The sequence below is a fragment of the Papaver somniferum genome, chromosome 7 (genome assembly GCF_003573695.1).
Source record: "Papaver somniferum cultivar HN1 chromosome 7, ASM357369v1, whole genome shotgun sequence".
NCBI classification, from domain to species: Eukaryota; Viridiplantae; Streptophyta; class Magnoliopsida; order Ranunculales; family Papaveraceae; genus Papaver; species Papaver somniferum.
The window spans coordinates 161,218,829-161,237,753 of record NC_039364.1 but is presented as its reverse complement, the minus strand read 5'-3'; the positions used below and the strand labels follow the sequence as shown (position 1 = coordinate 161,237,753).

General features: G+C 38.0%; 2 protein-coding genes across 4 annotated transcripts; one reads left to right on the top strand and one right to left on the bottom strand.

Moving 5' to 3' along the window:
* Positions 1 to 6,237: 6,237 nt before the first annotated feature.
* Positions 6,238 to 7,263, bottom strand: LOC113295459 (putative F-box/LRR-repeat protein At3g58880). Its single transcript, XM_026543797.1, has one exon. The coding sequence runs from the start codon at positions 7,261 to 7,263 to the stop codon at positions 6,238 to 6,240; it is 1,026 nt and encodes a 341-aa protein (XP_026399582.1).
* A 461-nt stretch (positions 7,264 to 7,724) lies between these two features.
* Positions 7,725 to 11,035, top strand: LOC113298924. Of its 3 annotated transcripts, XM_026547806.1 has the most exons (7): positions 7,728 to 7,820; positions 7,958 to 7,984; positions 8,096 to 8,115; positions 9,129 to 9,249; positions 9,429 to 9,566; positions 10,037 to 10,224; positions 10,620 to 11,035. In XM_026547806.1, the coding sequence occupies exons 4-7, from the start codon at positions 9,185 to 9,187 to the stop codon at positions 10,832 to 10,834; spliced, it is 606 nt and encodes a 201-aa protein (XP_026403591.1). In that variant the 5' UTR covers positions 7,728 to 7,820; positions 7,958 to 7,984; positions 8,096 to 8,115; positions 9,129 to 9,184; the 3' UTR covers positions 10,835 to 11,035. The 3 variants fall into 3 exon arrangements, with proteins under 3 accessions (XP_026403592.1, XP_026403591.1, XP_026403593.1); XM_026547808.1 differs by lacking the exon at positions 7,958 to 7,984 and having other exon boundaries at positions 7,736 to 7,820; XM_026547807.1 differs by lacking the exons at positions 7,958 to 7,984; positions 8,096 to 8,115 and having other exon boundaries at positions 7,725 to 7,820.
* The last annotated feature ends 7,890 nt before the right edge of the window (positions 11,036 to 18,925 follow it).

Below are 18,925 nucleotides of genomic sequence, written 5' to 3'. Positions count from 1 at the left end.
GCCCAAGAAGAGCTAGAGTTGCAAGTGGAGTGAAAAGGATTGGAGAAAGGAAAATACCTAGTTATCATGTTTTTCGCCCATAGAGAATTTGGCTGGGAAAACAGCCTCCATCCATTTTTGGTTATTAGGGAAAGATTCATCTTTTCCATATTTTTAATGCCAGTGCCACCTTTATCCTTAGCTTTGCATAGACCCTTCCAAGCTTTGGGATAGAAACCCCGTTTTCTAGAATCCTTACCTCACCAGAAGTCACGGACAATACCTTCAGCTTTCTTAATGATGGTTTTTGGAAGGAGGAACGAAGACATAATGTAGACTGGAATCGACTTAGAGTAGTCTTAGCTAAGACATTTCTACCAGCTGGCGAGACATTTTTACCTACCCAACCTTCGAGCCTAGCATCCATTTTTTCGACCATGCTTCCAAAACAGACAATCTTGGACTTATTGGTAAACAGAGGAGTTCCTAGATATTTGTCGTCTAGGGAGATCTTTTTAACTTTTAAAATGTTAATGATTTTTTTCCCGGAAGCATTCTTCACTTTGGGAGAAAAGAAAATTCCCGATTTGAAGAAATTGATCATTTGACCAGAAGTTTTGCCATAAGATTCAAGCGTTTTGAGAAGGCCTTTGCTATGTTTGATGTTGGCTTTTCCAAAAATCAGGCAGTCGTCCGCAAAGAAGAGATGACTGATGGGAGAACTCTTAAGGGATATTTTGAAACCAGAAATAACCCCAGTACTTTCAGCATTGGAAAGGGTTCTAGAAAAGGATTTCATACAAAGAATAAAAAGGTAAGGGGAGAGGGGGTCCCCTTGCCTTAAACCTTTAGTAGGTTTGAAGGAAGTGCTAGGAATACCATTAATGAGAATTCTGGAGGTACTAGTGATAATGCATTAAAAATCAGATTGCGCCAAGCATCCGCAAAACCCATACGCTTCAAGATATAAAAAGGACCACTCTACCCTATCGAAAGCTTTAGCCATGTCGATCTTCAGACCCATGAAGCCTTTTTTTCCTCTCTTCTTCCTCATGGCATGAATGATCTCGTGAGCAACAAGGACATTATCATAAATTTGTCTTTGCTGGACAAAAGCGCTTTGGTATGGGGAAAGTAGACTATCAAGATGTGGTTTAAGTCTATTGGCTATGAATTTGGAGATAATTTTGTAAGCAATGTTGCAGAGACTTATTGGCCTGTAATCACTAGGGCTAGTGGGATGTTGGACTTTCAGAATGAGAGAAATGAAGGTTTGGTTGAGTTGTTTCAACATATGACCACTGGCGAAAAAAGACTGAACCGTTTTAGTGATGTCCGACTTAACAAGATTCCAATTTTTTTGGAAAAACAAGCTGGAAATCCATCAGGACCAGGACTGGCATTGGGAGGCATGTCAAACAGAGCATACTAAATTTCAGCTTCAGTAGGATGGGACAAAAGGAGTTTATTGTCATCATTAGTGATGACAGTTGGGACAAGATTGACAATGTCATAGTTAATGACAGGAGAGGAGGTATTGAGCAGGTCATGGAAGTGGGAGTTAAGACAAAAGCTAATCTTAGTTCTACCATCTACCCAGATTTTGTTTGGGGCGTAGATCCCTTCAATATTGTTCCTCCTACTTCTAAATACCATATTTTGGTGAAAATTTTTGGTGTTCTTTTCTCCAAGGGCTATGAATTTTTCTTTACTCTTGATTTTTAGCATTTCCTCCTCATACTCATAGATATTCTTAAGACTAGCTCTAGTATTGATTAGCAAAGGGTCATCTAGTCTGTTAAGGGGATTAGCAAGAAAATCTTTGAGAGTGATGGACAAAGAATTGATATTAGCTTGGATGTCACCAAGCTGAAGTCTATTCCATTTTTGGACTTCAGCTTTGACATTGGAAAGATTGGAAACAAGGCGATAGGCATGAGACCCTGGAATATCAGAATTCCAGCTCTCATTTATGACATTTCTACAACTTTCTTCTTCTAAAAAGAGACCAAAGAATTTGAAAGGTTTATGGCCAGGATGTGGTTGAGCATCAGTATTTAGGAATATCGGAGAGTGATCAGAGCCTATGTGAGGGAGATGATGGATTTTTGCATTTGGGAAAAGGGTAATCCAATCCCCAATGTCCATTCCTCTATCAAGTCTTTCTTCTATAAGGTTTCTACCAGATTGTTGATTGCACCAAGTGAAAGGAAATCCTACAAATCCTATATCACTCATTCCTAGGAAGTTGAAAATAGACTGGAATTTAGTAATGTTGGTATTGTTTGGTGTGTTTCCACCTCTTTTTTCAGTGGGGGAGAGAATCATGTTAAGGTCACCTAGAATGAGCCAAGGGGAGGAGACAAAAGGAGACATTTTTTGAACTAGAGACCAACTGAGATCTTTCTTTTCTGGATGTGGAGAGCCATACATACACGTGAGGAGCCATTCAGACTTAGAGTTTTCTAACCAAACCAGACAATCTATTTGATTTTCATCCTGATGAATGATATCAAGCTTGGTGGAGTTATCCCAACAAACAGCTAAACCCCCTCTTTTCCCAACAGGAGGTTGAGTACATACATTATGGAACCCATTCTTGTTAAGTGTCTCAATCACAAATTCGTTTTTTGCTTAGTTTCAGAAAGGAATACAATGTTTGGGTTGTTTTCAGAGATTAGTTTTGATAGTTGTTGTCTAGTGTCTTTAGGACCAAGCCCTTGACAGTTCCATGATACAATACTAATGAACTGTCAGAAATACGAGATGATGGGATATGAGAAAGATATAAGGGGTTTTTGGAAATTAGAATCACAGGTGAACATGGTTGTATGGTTTTCTAGATTCCTAGTACAAAAAGCATTCCAAACAGATGGTATGAAAGTAATAAATTGGGCACTAAATAATTGCAGATTTAACAGGAAACCAGAAATTGAGAGTTTAAGGGTTTTAGAGATTCCGACCTGATTAAGTGGGAGAGAAAATGCTTCAGCAGGTAAGCTGTCATTCCCAAATTCATAGTCATAAGCTCTAGTACCTCCCGCCGGTCCTTTGTGTTTGAAGATCAAATTGGCTTTCTTCTTATTTAATTTGTTACTAGATTTGGGTAATTTCTGAGTATAAGTAGCAGATCCTTCAGCAAAGAGTTGATTAGAGGCATCAGAGTTTTCAGAGGATCAAGTAAAGGTAATTGGGTCATGGGAATAATGAGTTTTGATTTTCTTGAAAGATAGAGTCTCATCTTCTAAGGTTTTCCTTTTAGGGTTTAGGGGCTCAGAGATGCAACTAACAGTGGGGATGTGGGAATGAAAGGTTTTTTTTCTGGGAAGACGAGACCAATATGGTTTTTTTGGTAAGATCTCAGTTGAGGGAGTGACTATAGAGAGAGATGTATCTGGTTTGGGTCTGAAACCCGGAGGATAGGAGATATCCACTTGTTTAACTTCAACTGTTATTGGGTTGGTGGGCTGAGTGAAGGTGTTGGGGTTTCTGTTCAAAAATGGATTGTAAGAGAAATCATTAATATTATGGGCTCGAAAGACAACAGGTTGTTGAGACCCATTATGGGGGAAGAAAATTGGGGTGGATTGAAGTGGTTGCATGGCCGAAATATTTATAGGAACAGATGACATGACCGTCATAGGATTGGGGAAAAAGGAAGGATTTTTTGACCAGGAGTTTGTGAGGTGGGTTTGAGGGGGTTGGGATTTGAAGAAGTGTTCATCAATAGAGGCAGAGTTAGATGAACAATCCGTTTTGCTTTTCTCCCTTCTAGGTGAGAGTTTTGAGAGACGTTTCTTGCTAAGAATTTTTGTTTTTCTTCAGCGCCTGGGATATTGTTTAGAAGAGCTTCACGTCTTCTAGGATTACAATTATATTTATTATGATAAAGAGTTGTACAATTTTGACAGAGTCTGAAGGGATGGAGGGTATAAGCAAATTCGATCCAAGTATTCTTTCCTTCAACTTCACAATCAGTTCCAAAGGGTTAGCTATGAGTGACCCCCACTTCGACCAAAACTTCCACGTTTTTTTCATAGTAGTCTCTCCCATAAGGATCTTTGAAGTAAAGCATACGACCTGCCAGACTAGAGATACCAAAAAGAGATTTGAAAGTTATGTAGTTTGCTGGTACCCTCTTCAGATGAATGCTTAAAAGCACCTTGTCAAACTCTGCTGGATCAATTGCATGCACTCCATCAAAAGGGATTTTAAGCATTGTCATAACTGAACCTTGTATGAGCCAGGGTCTTGGTAGAGCAATAGCAGCGAAATCATCAAGACGTTTGAACCTCAGACGGTAAAAGTTTCTTTGTTTGTTGAAAGGAGTAACTTATGCTTCTCTCTTTAGATCCCAGTATTTTCTTATATGAACTTGAGTTTCATAGTAATGAATATTTGAAGGACATTGGAGTTTCCCAATGGCACACCAAACATTTGATTCTACTGGAGTTGGTTTGATCATAGACTTATCAAGTACTACCACTGGACGAAGTCTATCTGGGATTTTAAGGTTGTTTTGCATGGTTTTGGTGATTTCTTCAACAGAAGAGAATTTAGAGTTACTGGTTGACATTCACACGAATTGAACAATAACTCTCAGCCGAAAGATTGAAAGAGAGTAGGTAGGGGTTGAAACTTTTATTGAAGTTAAGACAATGGTTAGAAATTTTCTCAGGAGCTTTAGAGAGAGGGTGTGAAGCACTCAGAGAGACAGTTTCTCAAAGAATAAACAATGGATTTGTAAGTGAGGCCAACTACCCATATCAGTGATAATTAATAGGATCCAGAAAGTTTGGAACCTCGGATTGGTTGATTTGAAAACCATCACATGTTTAAAGATGTTGTTTTTGGATGTATCTACTATATTGGTTTTATCCCAGACAGATGAGAGTTTAATGAGATACAAGAGGTGGTTGGGGGATATAGCAAGATAAGGGAGCAAAGTACTTGTTTGGATTTTTGTTAACATAGAAGTATACAGAGAAAACTGACCAAAGATATTCCTAATATTTTGGCTTTTGGTAGCAGAGATATTTATTGAATATTTTGGCTTTTCTGAAAACCCTTGAAGCATAGGGAAAGGGTTTGAAATTTGTAGGTTTGAGATTATTTGGGAGTCGTTTGTTTGACTGTGAGGTAACGGTTGGTTGTAACGGCGAGGTCTCAGATTTTTCTGCTGACGAGAAAACGGTTGGAGATGCCGGAGAGATACTATGAACTTCGGAAAGAGCTTACCTGCAGAGACAAAAACAATAAGATAATAGAAAGTTAGAAGAAATCGAGGAGGTTTAGTAACTGAGGCAAGTGGAAAGATTAGTATTTGGTTTAAAGAGGGTATTAACTTTTTAGAGTAGGTGGGAAGGGAGTTATGATTTTTGGGGGAAATGGAAGATTTCTGGGTGCTATAAAAGCCGGAAGAGAGGGTGAGATTTATAAGATATCTTAAGTGATTAGCTTCAGAGAGAAAAGGTTGGAATTGGGTAAAATAAGAGAGATGGGAGAAGACATCAAGAGGTTTATGGAAGGTTGGATACCTGCTGAGGGGAAACAAATCATTACCAAGCCGAATGGAGTATTGATACCCGTCTGACAACCTTGTTTCATTGTGGAGATTGTCGGAGTTCCAGAGGTAGTGGATATAAGCAGTGATGAGGAGACTGTAGCAGAAAGAAATGCCAAGAATGGGAGGCCTGCAAAGATGGAGGAAAATGAGAAGCTTAATAGCCCTCAGAAGAAAAGGAGGGTTAGTGGAGGCAGTAGCAGGGGAAGATAGAGCTGAAAAAGGTGAAGCAGGGGAGGCAGAAAAGGTCTTGAATTCATGATTTGGTTGTTTTTGTTGTGTTTCTTCTTCTTCTTTTTTTTCTAGATTTTATGTGGGTTATGAATTTTAGATTAGGAATGAGAGGGATCTTGTAGGAGTGGTTTGGGTTGAGAGAGATCAGGGTTTGAGGCAAGAAAATGTTCAGAGACAGAAAATTGTAATCAGGGTTCTGGATGAAGGTTGAAAGGTTTCTAAGTTCATTTGATAGCAACGAATGAGAGTGATTAAGGTTTCTACTTTGGTTTAGTTTGATAGATTTGTAATTTGATTGAAGTTTCTGAGACTGAAATTGTGATTGAGAAGTGAATTTGATGTGATTTTTCAAAGTTGTAATTGATCTTCCTTGGATAATTTTTGAATTTTTCATGATGAGAGAGAAGAGAGCTCCCCTCGTCGCAAAAAAAAAAAAATAAATAAAATAAATAATGTAAGTTTCATGGAGTTTGATTAAACAATGAAAAAAAGAAAGACCCGTAAACTATTCTGAATTCATAAGCATGCAAGAATACCTTTAGGGTGTCATCAGAAACACTTAGGCGTTTTACATTCGCAAGGGCTCGAAAAAACTGACTTACAGCTGCACCATGACCAATCCTTTGCTTTCTTTTTGGCTTAAAGCGAAATAGGACCGCTGCTCTAACAAGCAAAGGAAAGGTTGTCAGAACATACTCCTTGGCAATACTAGCATCGTAATAAAAAGACTCTAGATTTGGTGCATCAACCTTGAGAGCACAACCCCGTAACCCTGCATCCTCTCGTACGTCCTCCCAAAGATCCATCTTAAAGTTTTTTAGTGCAGGGGCTGAAATACAAAAATTTGGAATATCGAACCAAGTGCAACGTGGTATATTGAAATCTTCGAGGACCGAGCAATTGGAAAAGAGATTTTCATTCCAGTATTCATCATCATCACTAAATTCGACACCATCGAGTACAAGGCACTTGAGTTTTGGAAAAGAGATATGATTAGGAATGCGGACATTAAGAGAGCGGGTAATAATCATGGGATTTGATCCCTGATCTAAACATAGACTGAGTTGTTCAACGTTATGCCTTACAACGCTAGTGATCCATGAATTGACTCGATATTTGTTCAAATGTTGCGACCAAGTGATAGCAAACCTTTGTATATTTGCCCCACTATGCCGACGATGCAATGTTCCATCCACAAAATCCATGAAGTCGTTGGTCTGGGACTCGGGAGAAGTATTGGTGTCGGAAGAAGTAGGTGTGAAGCACTCTGAGTCATCGGACTCGGAAGAAGTAGATGTGGAACATTTCGAGTCTTGAAAATCAAGGATAGGGTGAGTGATCCAAATGTAGCTCCATCTTTTAGATAACACGCTGGTTTGAGCAACATGCTTGATGTGCAGAGAAGAGAGGATGTGATGAATCAGTGAGTCGGGTAAGTTGGTGATCCTATCAACTTCCTCCTCCTCCTCTCTCTTAATCAAATCCATCCATGATGCCTTCTTTTGTACTGTTCGAAAGAAAGCTTAGCAGAGATTATAAGTCGATGACTCTTACGTAGTGTTTTTCTGAACCCTAAACCTTAAAAATGACAAGTTAAGGCGGGGAAGGGCCAAGGATATGATGTGGTCGGGCCACATACTTGAAGTATGTGGCCCTTCTTAGTTTTGTGACACCTATTACAACTAAAAACCTGCCCCTCTAAATCCCTATCAACATTTCACTTTTTGAGAAAAAATAGGGAGTTAAGAAAAAGAATTAGTTACACTTTTTGGTATTTAACTGTTTTAAGACTTTGTTTATTATTTTATAATAGGTGTCACAAAATTAAGAGGAGTCACATGCTTGAAGTATGTGGCCCGACCACATCGGAGCTGCACCGGCAAGGAAGGGCAAATAGTATCATTTTGTACCGGATTCGTATGCCACGTCAGTCGTATATATTATAAGAGGCGGTTCTTTCCGAGTTGTGGAAACTCTTTCTGGGTCTGGTTTGGGTCCTAAATTCGATTCGTAACCTAATACTTCTCTCTTGCGATAATCATTTGTAAGTTCAATTCTATTTTTTTTCTTCAGATTGTCGAATTTTACTGTATATTTGGTACGATTCTGATGTTGAATTGCTCGCTTGCCGTTTCAAAATGAAAAAAATAATAATTTGAGGTTGAATTGATGTTGTTCTAGGGTTTTGAAAATTTTGAAGCAGAATGAGTGAGTGATCAAGTCCCTAGTCTACTGTTTGTTTTTGATATGCAGTAGTATGTCATGTATTATTAGATTTATATGCTTTCTGAGAGCTTTGGTTGAATGTTTGATTCGCAGTTGAAATTGGGATATCAGAGGTGAGGATGAAGCCCGAGTAGCATTTTTGACTGGGAATTTGGGTTGCATAAGATCAATTTGATTTTTATTCTTTTTTGATGGGAGAATTAAATATTGATGGTAGCATGTCAAATGATATTCACTGCCAGAAACTAAGTTATTACAGACAGTAGGCGCGTAATATAGCTGTAATGTAGTATGTTTGTTGGCCTCATATGGTAGTTAACATGGAAGTTTTTGAGTTATTTGTTATCACAAACTTGGCACAGAGTCTTTTTAGAAAAGTAATCCAGTTCTGGGGTATCTCATTAGAGTCTTATGACTCTTGTTGTCTAGCAAGTGTTAGAGTAGTCGTTCCTCGTTGTAGGGGATCTTTAACTTATATATCCATTTGGCATGATGGATTTGAGTGTACAGGTTGTTGATGTGTATAAGTTGGTGAGGCATAACATTGTCGATATCTTTGAAACACATGTTAGTAAGTAATTCATTGTCAAATTACTCTTTCAATGCAAATTTCTATTTTCCTCATCTGGTCATGTATAAGGCTTAGCATGAACTATGGCTGATATTATTTGAAAGCTGTGTATGAAGCTGCCTAGATACACAGTTGACAAAATAGTGGCGAAATTTAAATGTATAATTAGCACATATTAGCTGTAAGGTCTGTAAATGCAGGGTGTTATGATGTTATGACTGTTAAAACTCGTGATTTCCATTTCATTACTTTGGCGTAAGTTCGGTATGTGCCACGCAATAAATTGCAACCTATCCATATCATTCAGTAAATTATAATATTGAATCATTGCTACTCTAGAATTGGATTCATGGACAAATTCGGTGATGGTTGTTACCTTCTGCATGGATTATCTTCTTCCTAGCTATTTCAATTCCAGTATTGCGTATTCACCTGTCAATTCCAATATTGCGTATCCACCTAGAACCATTAAAATGGTTCCAGATGTTTGTTTGACCATTATTAAGATGGATCTTTTCTCTTACTAGTACTCGTTCTTCTATCTTTGATGTACAGAAGCAGGAACAAAGAAGATAAATATTCTCTCCCAAGTCCCAACCAGCTGTGCCAATATGCTAGGCCGAAAAAGATTGGTTGAATCCCTACTAAAGAATCCGTTGAAGAACCAATTTGCAGGGTAAATTTAACGACATTCAAAAACCCTATATTTTCATTCACTTTGACTTAATCTATGGAACCTGATTACTCCAAAGAATGAAATGATCTCGTAGTTATAGGTTCTAAAAGTTGGTAACTAAAATTGAACAAGACAAATTGATAATGTGTATCTTGAATGATCGAAATCAATGCTTGCAGTTTTTGTACTACTACTACTGAGAAAGTAAAGGGCAAAACGTTCCGTCGAAGGGTAGTTCCCTTCTTGCTGTTTAGTCTTACTGGAGGTGTTGCATTGAGCGCTGTTAATGATCTTGCAATTTATGGTGGTTGCAGTAGGTAAGTTACTAGCACTACACACTCGAGCAAATTTTTCCGAATTTTATGAAAACTCATGTTGGGACTTGGATTTATTACTGGTAAAGTTGCTGCTCTAGGTATTTAAGAACTGTGACAAGTTATGGTTTTAGGTATTTTATTGTTTATTTATTTTTGAGATTCAAGACAAGAACAAAAACAACCATGGAATGTGTATATGTAACTTTGGTGTTTTTAGCAGTTTACTTTGATTTGATCATTTTAACCTTCTTGATAATATGGACTCCTAGGCAAACTTTGTTTCGGAATTTTCTTTGTGATAGTGTCTGCATGGCCTTATTCTGTGGTATAGTTGAGATGGTTTGAGGTTATTTTGGGTTTAGGAGATTGAATCTCGTGCAAAGAAGGTGTGCGGTGGATATTGTGAATTATATTGTATATATATGGAAGAAACCTTGTTTATATTTATTATGTGTTTTGCTGTTTTTCAGTAAGGCCTTGGAGAAAGCAAGTCAGAGTCAGGCGGTTATAGATGCTTTAGGTGAACCTATTGAAAGGGGTCCCTGGTACAATGCTTCCCTTGCTGTAGCTCACAACAGGAGTTCAGTATCTTGCACATTTCCTGTTTCGGGGTCACGTGGAACTGGTATTTTTCAGTTAAAGGCTGTGCGACCAGGAGGTTTGTTCATAATCATCATATTATATAATTCTTGTGTCCATAATTTTATTTCTTATTTGCTTCGATAACTCTCTTTCACTTGGTAAACTGCGACCCTGGTGTTAACTGTGAACACGAAGACCAGAGAAACTGAAACTGTACTCTGACCCCCATCGTACAGTATTCAAGTAATTAGGAATATCTGGTTGCTGGTGCTAGATAAATAGTGGGAATTAAGCAATTTTGTTTCTTGAAAATATTAAATTTCAGAATGTTATTTCCAATATTTCTAGAATTATTATCAATACTTCCGTTCATGCAATTGCTACTTGTATTTTTTCTTTCAACTGAATATCACAGTCAAACACCTTATTCAGCCCTGAAATATTTACATGTTTTAGTTATCATTTGTGTAGATGATGCGTTGCTTCCAATTCTATTTCCATTTTTACGGCGTCAAAACTGGGAGATCCTTATGATGGAAGCACTTATACATATTCCTTCAAATGAAGAGAAGAACCAGACAGTGCGGATCAATCTCTCAGATGCTGCTGCTTCTTCCATACCATATCCGGGGAACAAACCCCCTAGTTGTACAAGGTCTCAAGATCCAAGTACTCAAGAAAGTTGATGCTTTTTCATTCGGATGCGACAACCAGATTGTGTCTGCAAACTTTTTGAAGCAGTTGTAGTTGTCTAGTAGGGATTTGGGTAAATAACATTTTTGTAAAACTACGTTGTTATTGAATTTTATATGTAATGTTCGGTGAGATAAATAATGCGGTGATTCAATTTTCATGAGTTAGCAGCCGCTAGGGGCTGCCTTGAACGATTTCCTGGTGATGAGATGATGGGAATCATAAAGACATTTCTTACTCTTGAAGTCTGAATCTTTGAGCAGATCTCTTCTGCAGTGGCGGAACTCTCAGAACTTGAATAATAAGTGAATAATGTGAAGAGTTAAAAGTAGGGGTGCACATACCCTACCCATACCCGCCAATCCTACCCTACCCGCCAGTTTTTTAACCGTATCCTACCCTATCCACTATTTGGCGGGTAGGGTGGCGGGTAAAAAATTTCTTAACCGCCGCTAGATGGGTAGGGTGGCGGGTAAAGCTCGAAATTATCCTACCCTACCCGCCTACCCGCTTGTTTATACTATTGATCTCTGCCGTTGGTTCTCGTTTAATCTCTACCGTTGATCTTTCAACTATTGATCTCTGCCGTTGCTTTATATTTTCCTATAACACTAAAAACTGGATTCAGTTTTCGTTTTATCTCTGCAGAGAAACTCCCAGAACTGAATTCATTGCTAAGAAAAAAAATCTAGAGAAGAGAAGATCATGAAAAGAAAAACCTTATTCTTGTGAATCCACAACGCAAAAGAAGAACTGGCCAGGGGAGTTTTTGAGAACGGAAGAAACATAAAACCAGTACCTCTGATTTACCAGTACCTCTCACATCTCGTTTAGAACTTCAAATCTGTTAACAGATCTCGTTTAGAACCTTTTAATAGGTTGATTCAAGGTAAGATCTAACTTCAAAGTTCATTTTGTTTCTTTTTTTTTTTGTGTTAAATTGATTGAAAAATCATAAGGTTTCATGCATGTTGCTGGATATGAGGAATCTGAGTTTGGAAAGCTAATGAAGGGTTTAGAGAGTGGTTCTTCCTCCTAATTTGAAATCCAAACTAATTTTCAGGTGAAAATTTGAATAATTTTTTTAATAATTTGAATGGGTTTTTCTTTTATATGTTGTATTGCTTGGTGATTTTATTTGTATTTGAAGAAATTAGTTGAAATCAGTTGAGTAATATGATTGCCATCGTGAAAAATTGACATGCATGTTAACTGATTGATGAAATTTCTCATAGAAATTTAGTTTGTTCCTCATGAATGACGAGTTTCAATGCGATTCTGTTAGGAGATGGGAAAAGGCAATTGAATGGGATTTAAAATCTGTGGTCATATGTAAACTGATTGATAAATTGTCTCTTCATGATTTCTATCTAAAACCCATGTCTTTAAATGTTTAGATTATCAATATTTCAAACAATTTCAGTGAGATTTTGATTATGTGACACCCATGTCTTTAAAGGTTTATCTAAAGCAATTGAATTAGCTTTAGATTCTGCTGGCAGCAATAGTAGTATTAATGAAAATCATTGGTTTGATTGAACATTAGCATCATGTCAGGTGAGTGAGTACATTTAAGACCTTTGCTAGGTGGGTGAGAAAAGGAGAGATTTGTTTTGTAGTTTAAATAGACAGTTGACACTGGAGTCCAGTATATATGTTTTCTCGCAAATAACTTGTCTCCACAATGCTTGTATGTCTGCAGAATATCTCTAATGCCACTTTCCCAATAAAGATCTATACATGAGTCTCAAATTCCTTATTCCAAGTCAATACAACGCAGAATAACACTATCATCGATACCAATAGAACCCTCTAATTCTCCAAGGGTATCTTAACCAACAGACGGATATAACTACTGTCTAATTCTAGATTTCAGTGCTGTTCTCTAGATTTCAGTGCTGTTATTAGGACCCTTTGAAGCCTGTTAACTTTTTTTGCTTTCTATTCATATCACTTGTTCTTTCTAGTGAGGAAGCATGGTTGAGATTACAGAATTGATGTCAACGAGACCTCCTATTCCCTCTCAAGATGCATCTCAATCCGTGCAACAAAGGGTCAGGGTTATTATATCTCCGCCACCTCCACCTCCACCATCTTCTCAACCTGAGGTCAGGGAAAGTATGAAGCGGAACATAACATCTTCAGTGTGGGAGCATTTCCAAAAGAGTGTTGATGAAGCTGGTATTAAATGGGGGAAATGTAACTACTGTGAAGGTGGTAAATATAGGGCTGGTGGTAAGAAGTATGGCACATCAAATTTGAACTGGCATTTGACCAAGTGTCGGAAGTATTTGGAGTCACTAGAAGCTGCGCAGTTGGACTCTCTCGGTCAGCCTAGCAATCTGGGAGATCAGCAACAAACAGTTGGGGTTACGTTCTGTCAAGATGGATGTAGGAGAGCCTTGATAAAGTTCATTATCACAGATGAACAGTCTTTCCGAATGGTTGAAGGAGAAGGATTTATAGCATTTTGTAGATATCTTGAGCCGAGGTTCAAAATTCCATCGCGGATGACCGTCTATCGTGATATCTGTGGACTGTTTTTGAGTGAAAAAGCCAATTTGGTGAACTATTTCAAGTCGAACAAGGTTAGAGTTTGTCTCACAACTGATACATGGACATCCATTCAGAACTACAACTACATGGTAGTTACTGCCCACTTCATCGATGACCACTGGAAGTTACACAAAAGAATAATATGTTTCTGTCAAATTACTAGTCATGGAGGTGAGCATATTGGAAGAGCATTGGAGAAATGTTTGATAGAGTGGGGTCTTGAGAGAGTGTTCACCATCACGCTCGATAATGCATCTGCAAATAAAAAATCAATTGAATATGTCCAAGAGAAAGTTGTAAGTTGGGGATCGTCGATTGTAGGAGGTAAACATTTACATGTAAGGTGTGCTGCCCACGTATTAGCTTTAGTTGTTAAGGATGGGTTGAAGAAATATCATACTTCAGTGAGCAGAATCAGGTCGGTGGTTAAATACGTCACGGCCTCTCCTTCTAGAATGAAGAAATTCTTAGATGCCTTATTTCTTGAAAGAATGGAATACAAAAAGGGATTAGTGTTAGACGTGAAAACAAGATGGAACTCCATTTACTTGATGTTGGATGCAGCAGAAAAATACGAAAAAGTCTTTATAAGGCTAGGACGATCTGATAAATCATTTCGTGAGAGGTTTATCTTCGATATTCCCGATGAATCAGTAATGGGTGTTAATGTTGATGATATTGACAGTACTGAGTTTCTTGATGAAATAGAATCCAGTTCTTCTGATTCTGATGCTGATGAAGTTCCCTTATCTGGTAGAAGGAAAGCCAAGAAGAAAAAGCCTCGCGTGCATGCTCCTGAAAAGTGGCTAATGCTCGAGTCCTAGTTCAGTTTCTACAGGTATTTTAAATTTCATTCTCTTTAACTATCAGCATGATTATAAAACACAAAGTTAGTAATCTCTAAATTATATTCAGTTTGCTCTTTAGTTCGATATTTCCAACAAATTTGTGAATAGATTAGATGATAGTGACCTCCTTTTAGTTTCATCAGCAACTAGTTTTCCAACATGTACATGGTCATCAAACCAACATCAGTTTAGTCATCTTTCAGCTAATCAAGCTTCATCGTAAATAAATTTTGTTTTTGGTTTGGATGTATTTAATTATTATTCTTACTGTACCCAGTATTCCTGGAGTTGAGAAAGCTCTCTGGAATCCATCAATGGTAACTTGTATGTGTAACAATATCCTTTGCAATTTTTATTTCCTTTCTGAATTCACTTGTTGGGGGTTTCTCTACCCTGGTCTTGTTTCCTCCATAGATGGTGAAATCAGGTGTTGGAAATGATGCAAATGTTACCTGGTGCCACTTTGTTACTCCCTAATATCAGGTGTTCTCAATACACCACCTGTAAAAAGTTTAGGTATTACCTGATAACATGATTTTGCTTCACCATGCAAGTATAACTTTCGGGTTGAATGGGCTTATAGAAGCTGTCAGATGTTGTGAAAAGAGAAGTAAAGTATTTGCTACTAGGGAAATATAGTGTCAGATTTAATCAATTATGTATAGATTAGATGACTGCCTACTAATAAACTCTTACAAAAGTGTCAAACCTCATTCCTTTTTTTGAGTTTTGACTACTGGTAATCCATTACTAATTAATTTGAAGCAGCTCTGAATCATAACTACTATACTGCAGTCATTACCATCCTGCAAATGTCATTCTATCCATAACTTTTGCTTTTACTCTCTGAAAAATGTCCCTTCTGTCTTGCTCTATTCATGGAGGTGGAGATGATACACTTGAAGAAGGTTGAGAATTACTCTGTCTTGTATTACCTTGCTTTGTAATACACTAATACTCGTCTTTGTACTACTGTGCATTGAATTACTTTCTTTTGTGAGGCTCTGCTTTGTTACGCTTTCTTTTGCACTGCTCTCTTTTGTATTGCTTTCTTTTTTATGAAATTCCATTGATTATTTCTGTTGTGTTTTGGCCATTGGAATCTCTTGAGCATTTCTTATGTATGTAAAACTAAGACAGAAAAACAGGGGATATGCATCCTTTAGTCCTTTTACAGCAGCTGAGTTATTAGGACATTGATCAATCTTGTCTAGCCTTCCTTGAGCAAATTGGCGTCCAATTCCTTGGTTAAATCTTCCTGCATTTTCATATAGTAAGTTGGATCAGGTACATTATCATTTGCTTTCTGAAATTGCACAGACCACTTGAAAAGGCAATTATAGTTTCCATCCCTCTGTGTTGGTGTCATGATAGTAAGTGTGTTGGAAACTGAGAATATTAAAAAATAATTGCATATTCAGGGTATTTGTAGTTTAAACTAAGAATATTTTCTAAGAATATTAAAACTGTTTCTACAGGTATTTTTTGAAGCCACTGTGGAGTTTTCTGGTTCTACGTATGTCACTTCGCATACATTTTTGGGGGAAATTTGTGATGTACGTGGAGAGTTAAATGAATGGAAAAAAGCTCATCATGATCCTCATTTAAGCCATATGGGTGAGAAGATGTTACTTAAATACAACAAGTATTGGGGTGAGCATAAGAACATGAATCCTTTATTGTTTATTGTTGTGCTTCTTGACCCAAGAGAAAAAGAACGTGGCCTGCAAGTAATACTAGAAGACCTGATTGTGCATGATAATCCTTGGATGAAACAAAGATTGGTAAGCAATTGGTTAGATGTAGTGAAAGAGGATTTTAATGAATTATTCACAGCTTATAAGGCAGAATATATAGGTGTAGGAAGTGTGTTAGCCTCGTCAGAGTCCGTAGGTGATACTGGTGGTAGTCCTAGTCAAGAGAGTTGTAGTTCTAGTTCTACGTCACATAGAAAGAGAAGACATAAGGCCCATAGAGAAGAACGTAAAACCCAGTTATCTATAACGGAGGATGTTGACAAATCAGAGGTGGAAAGATACTTATCGGAACAGATTTACTCACCAACAAAAGACAACAAAAATGGTTCGAAGTTTGATATACTGACTTGGTGGAAAAGCAATGCTGCAATATTTGATATTCTATCACTTATAGCAAGAGACATACTTGCTATTCCCGTCTCTTCAGTTGCAAGTGAATCTGCTTTCAGTACTGGAAAGCGAATACTTGGTCATTTCCGAAGTTCTTTAAAACCCCGAACTGTGGAATCATTGATTCTCCTACAAAACTGGTTAAGGACACCGATTGATATGGATCCATCTACATTTGGAGCTGAAGAGAAGGAGGATGACGTCTTAGAGTCAGGTACACGAATTTCCTACATTTATTCTCCTACATTTGTCAAGTCTATGTTGTTTTCAGTTTCTTAGAATATAGTATAACTATTATATGTCGTATAAATGATGATTATAGTATAACTATTATATTTCTACTTCATGTAAGTATTATAACTATCAACTGTGACATGAATTGTTAGCTTCTTATAATTTGAAAATAGTGTCTCAGACTTGGAGTCCTTGGAATGAAGGCAAGTGGTCAGGTTATATAGTGGTCATCTTGCTAAACCTTAATACCCAACTTCATCAATCCCCCATGTGGCTGCCCCGTAACACCATCAAATATGGCATGTGCACCTGAACCTGAACGGATGAAAACCTCAGTAGAAAAATCACCAAAGAACTGATGAAGTAGAATGATCACCTGAGTCCTGACTCTTAATCGAAATCATATTTATCAGAGTTTCTTACATTCTGTTACAAGATATGGCAAATACCAGCGCAAAACTAACAAGTCTCACTCAAATGTCCAGAGCCTGTCACCAACAGACAGGACTGCTAATATATCTTTGAGAGTTCTTACACCGTATAAGCTACCAGTAACTTTATACATAGTAGTCTAAATAAATACCTAAAGATATATACATTCATTATTCAAGATCGTTGTTGACATGTTGTTGGATTGGCATTCTATAGATATGGATACATCTGACTGAGTATGCAGATCCAAATCCCAGTGACTACCACCACCACTACTTCTTCACTGCCTTTTGCTTTTCTCCTACATTCTTTTTGGCCGTCTGTTTTATGGAGTTGTCTTTATATATCTCTATAGTGTGACACTTTGAATTGATTAATCAAAAACCATTATGGCCATTCAACTAGTACTCTAAAACTCTTTTTGTTTCTCTCTTTACTCAACTTGTTGTGATATTACTTGTATGCAGATTTATTTGGTGATCTTAGTACTTATTCCATCATCGTAGATGATGATTGAAGAAGAAGGTCAATATGAAGAGCTGCAATGCTTGTTAGTTGTTGGCTAAGAAAGCTAAAGTTGTGGAATTTGTGGTCGTGGAATTTGTGGTCGCGTTGGTGATGCTGGAGGTCGGGGTGGTAGTGTCACTGGAGGTCGTGGTCGTGGTGGTGAAACTGGAGGTCGTGGTCGGGGTGGTGGAAATGTTGGCGGTCGTGTTGGTGGTGTAACTGGAGGTCGTGGTGGTGGTGTAACTGGAGGTCTTGGAGGCGGTGAAACTGGAGATCGTGTTGGTGAAACTGGAGATCGTGGTGGTGGTGGTGGTATTTGTGTTTGGGGAAGAGGAACACCAACAGCAGCACCCATATCTTCGACTCCTTCTCCTCCTTCAATTTCTGAAGTTTGTTCATCTTCTGGATCACCAAACGTGGATTGACTTGCTGGTCGTGGTGTAACTGGAGATCATGGTGCTGGTGGTGGTGTAGCTGGAGGTCATGGCGGTGGTGGTGTTTGGGGTAGAGGTACAACACCAGCAGCACCCGTTTATTCGACTCCTCCTCCTTCAATTTCTGAAGTAGGTTCATCTTCTGGATCACCAAACGTAGATTTACTTGCTCAAGAAGTGCAGAAAACTCTTAACTGTACAACAAGAACCAGCAGTTTCTCTTGTTAGTTTAGTTCCTGTAATTCACTTTCATCATCTCAGACATAGCCCATTCTGTTGTACTTGATGATGTATATGTTCCTGCAGAAAAAAAAAAACGATTATACCCGTCACCCTACCCGACCCACCAGAGAATGGGTTGGGTAGGATCTTACCCGTTTAATGGCGGGTAGGGTGGCGGGTGAAATTTTTCTTAACCGCCAATAAACGGGTAGGGTGGCGGGTATAGGCCATATCCTACCCACCCTACCCGTTGTGCAGTCCTAGTTAAAAGGTTCAACTTTTGAGTAAAGAGATTACCGATAATACCCTCTCTATCCATTTGAGAAAAGTTGTTCAGGAATGCGGTTATTGGTTTTTGCTTGTTTTTGTTTCTGGTTTGACATATGCATTACTACCCTGTAATTTTGGTTGTTGGTGCAGTTAATTTTAAATTACTATAAGTTGGATGCATTTCATACAGTACTAGTCTAAACTGAACTTGAAATCCTGCCTTTTGACTTCTATGTTAACTTCGAAGAGCTTTGTTTGTCATGAAAAATTATGTTGTTTCTTCAGACCAGAGCTTCCATAGGACAACTGCAAATACCATGTCACACAAGTTTCTTGTTGGACCATGGGTACCCCTTCTTGACCATGTCCCTTTTTGCTGTTCTACATCAAAACTTTTCTTTCTTTTTTTGATAAACAAGATCAAAACATAGATA

Coding starts and splice junctions, on each gene's coding strand:
- LOC113298924 (XM_026547807.1), top strand. CDS start 9,185: ATGCTAGGCCGAAAAAGATTGGTTGAATCCCTACTAAAGAATCCGTTG. Junction 9,250..9,428: donor TTGAAGAACCAATTTGCAGG/GTAAATTTAACG, acceptor CAATGCTTGCAG/TTTTTGTACTACTACTACTG. Junction 9,567..10,036: donor ATTTATGGTGGTTGCAGTAG/GTAAGTTACTAG, acceptor GCTGTTTTTCAG/TAAGGCCTTGGAGAAAGCAA.
- LOC113295459 (XM_026543797.1), bottom strand. CDS start 7,263: ATGGATTTGATTAAGAGAGAGGAGGAGGAGGAAGTTGATAGGATCACC.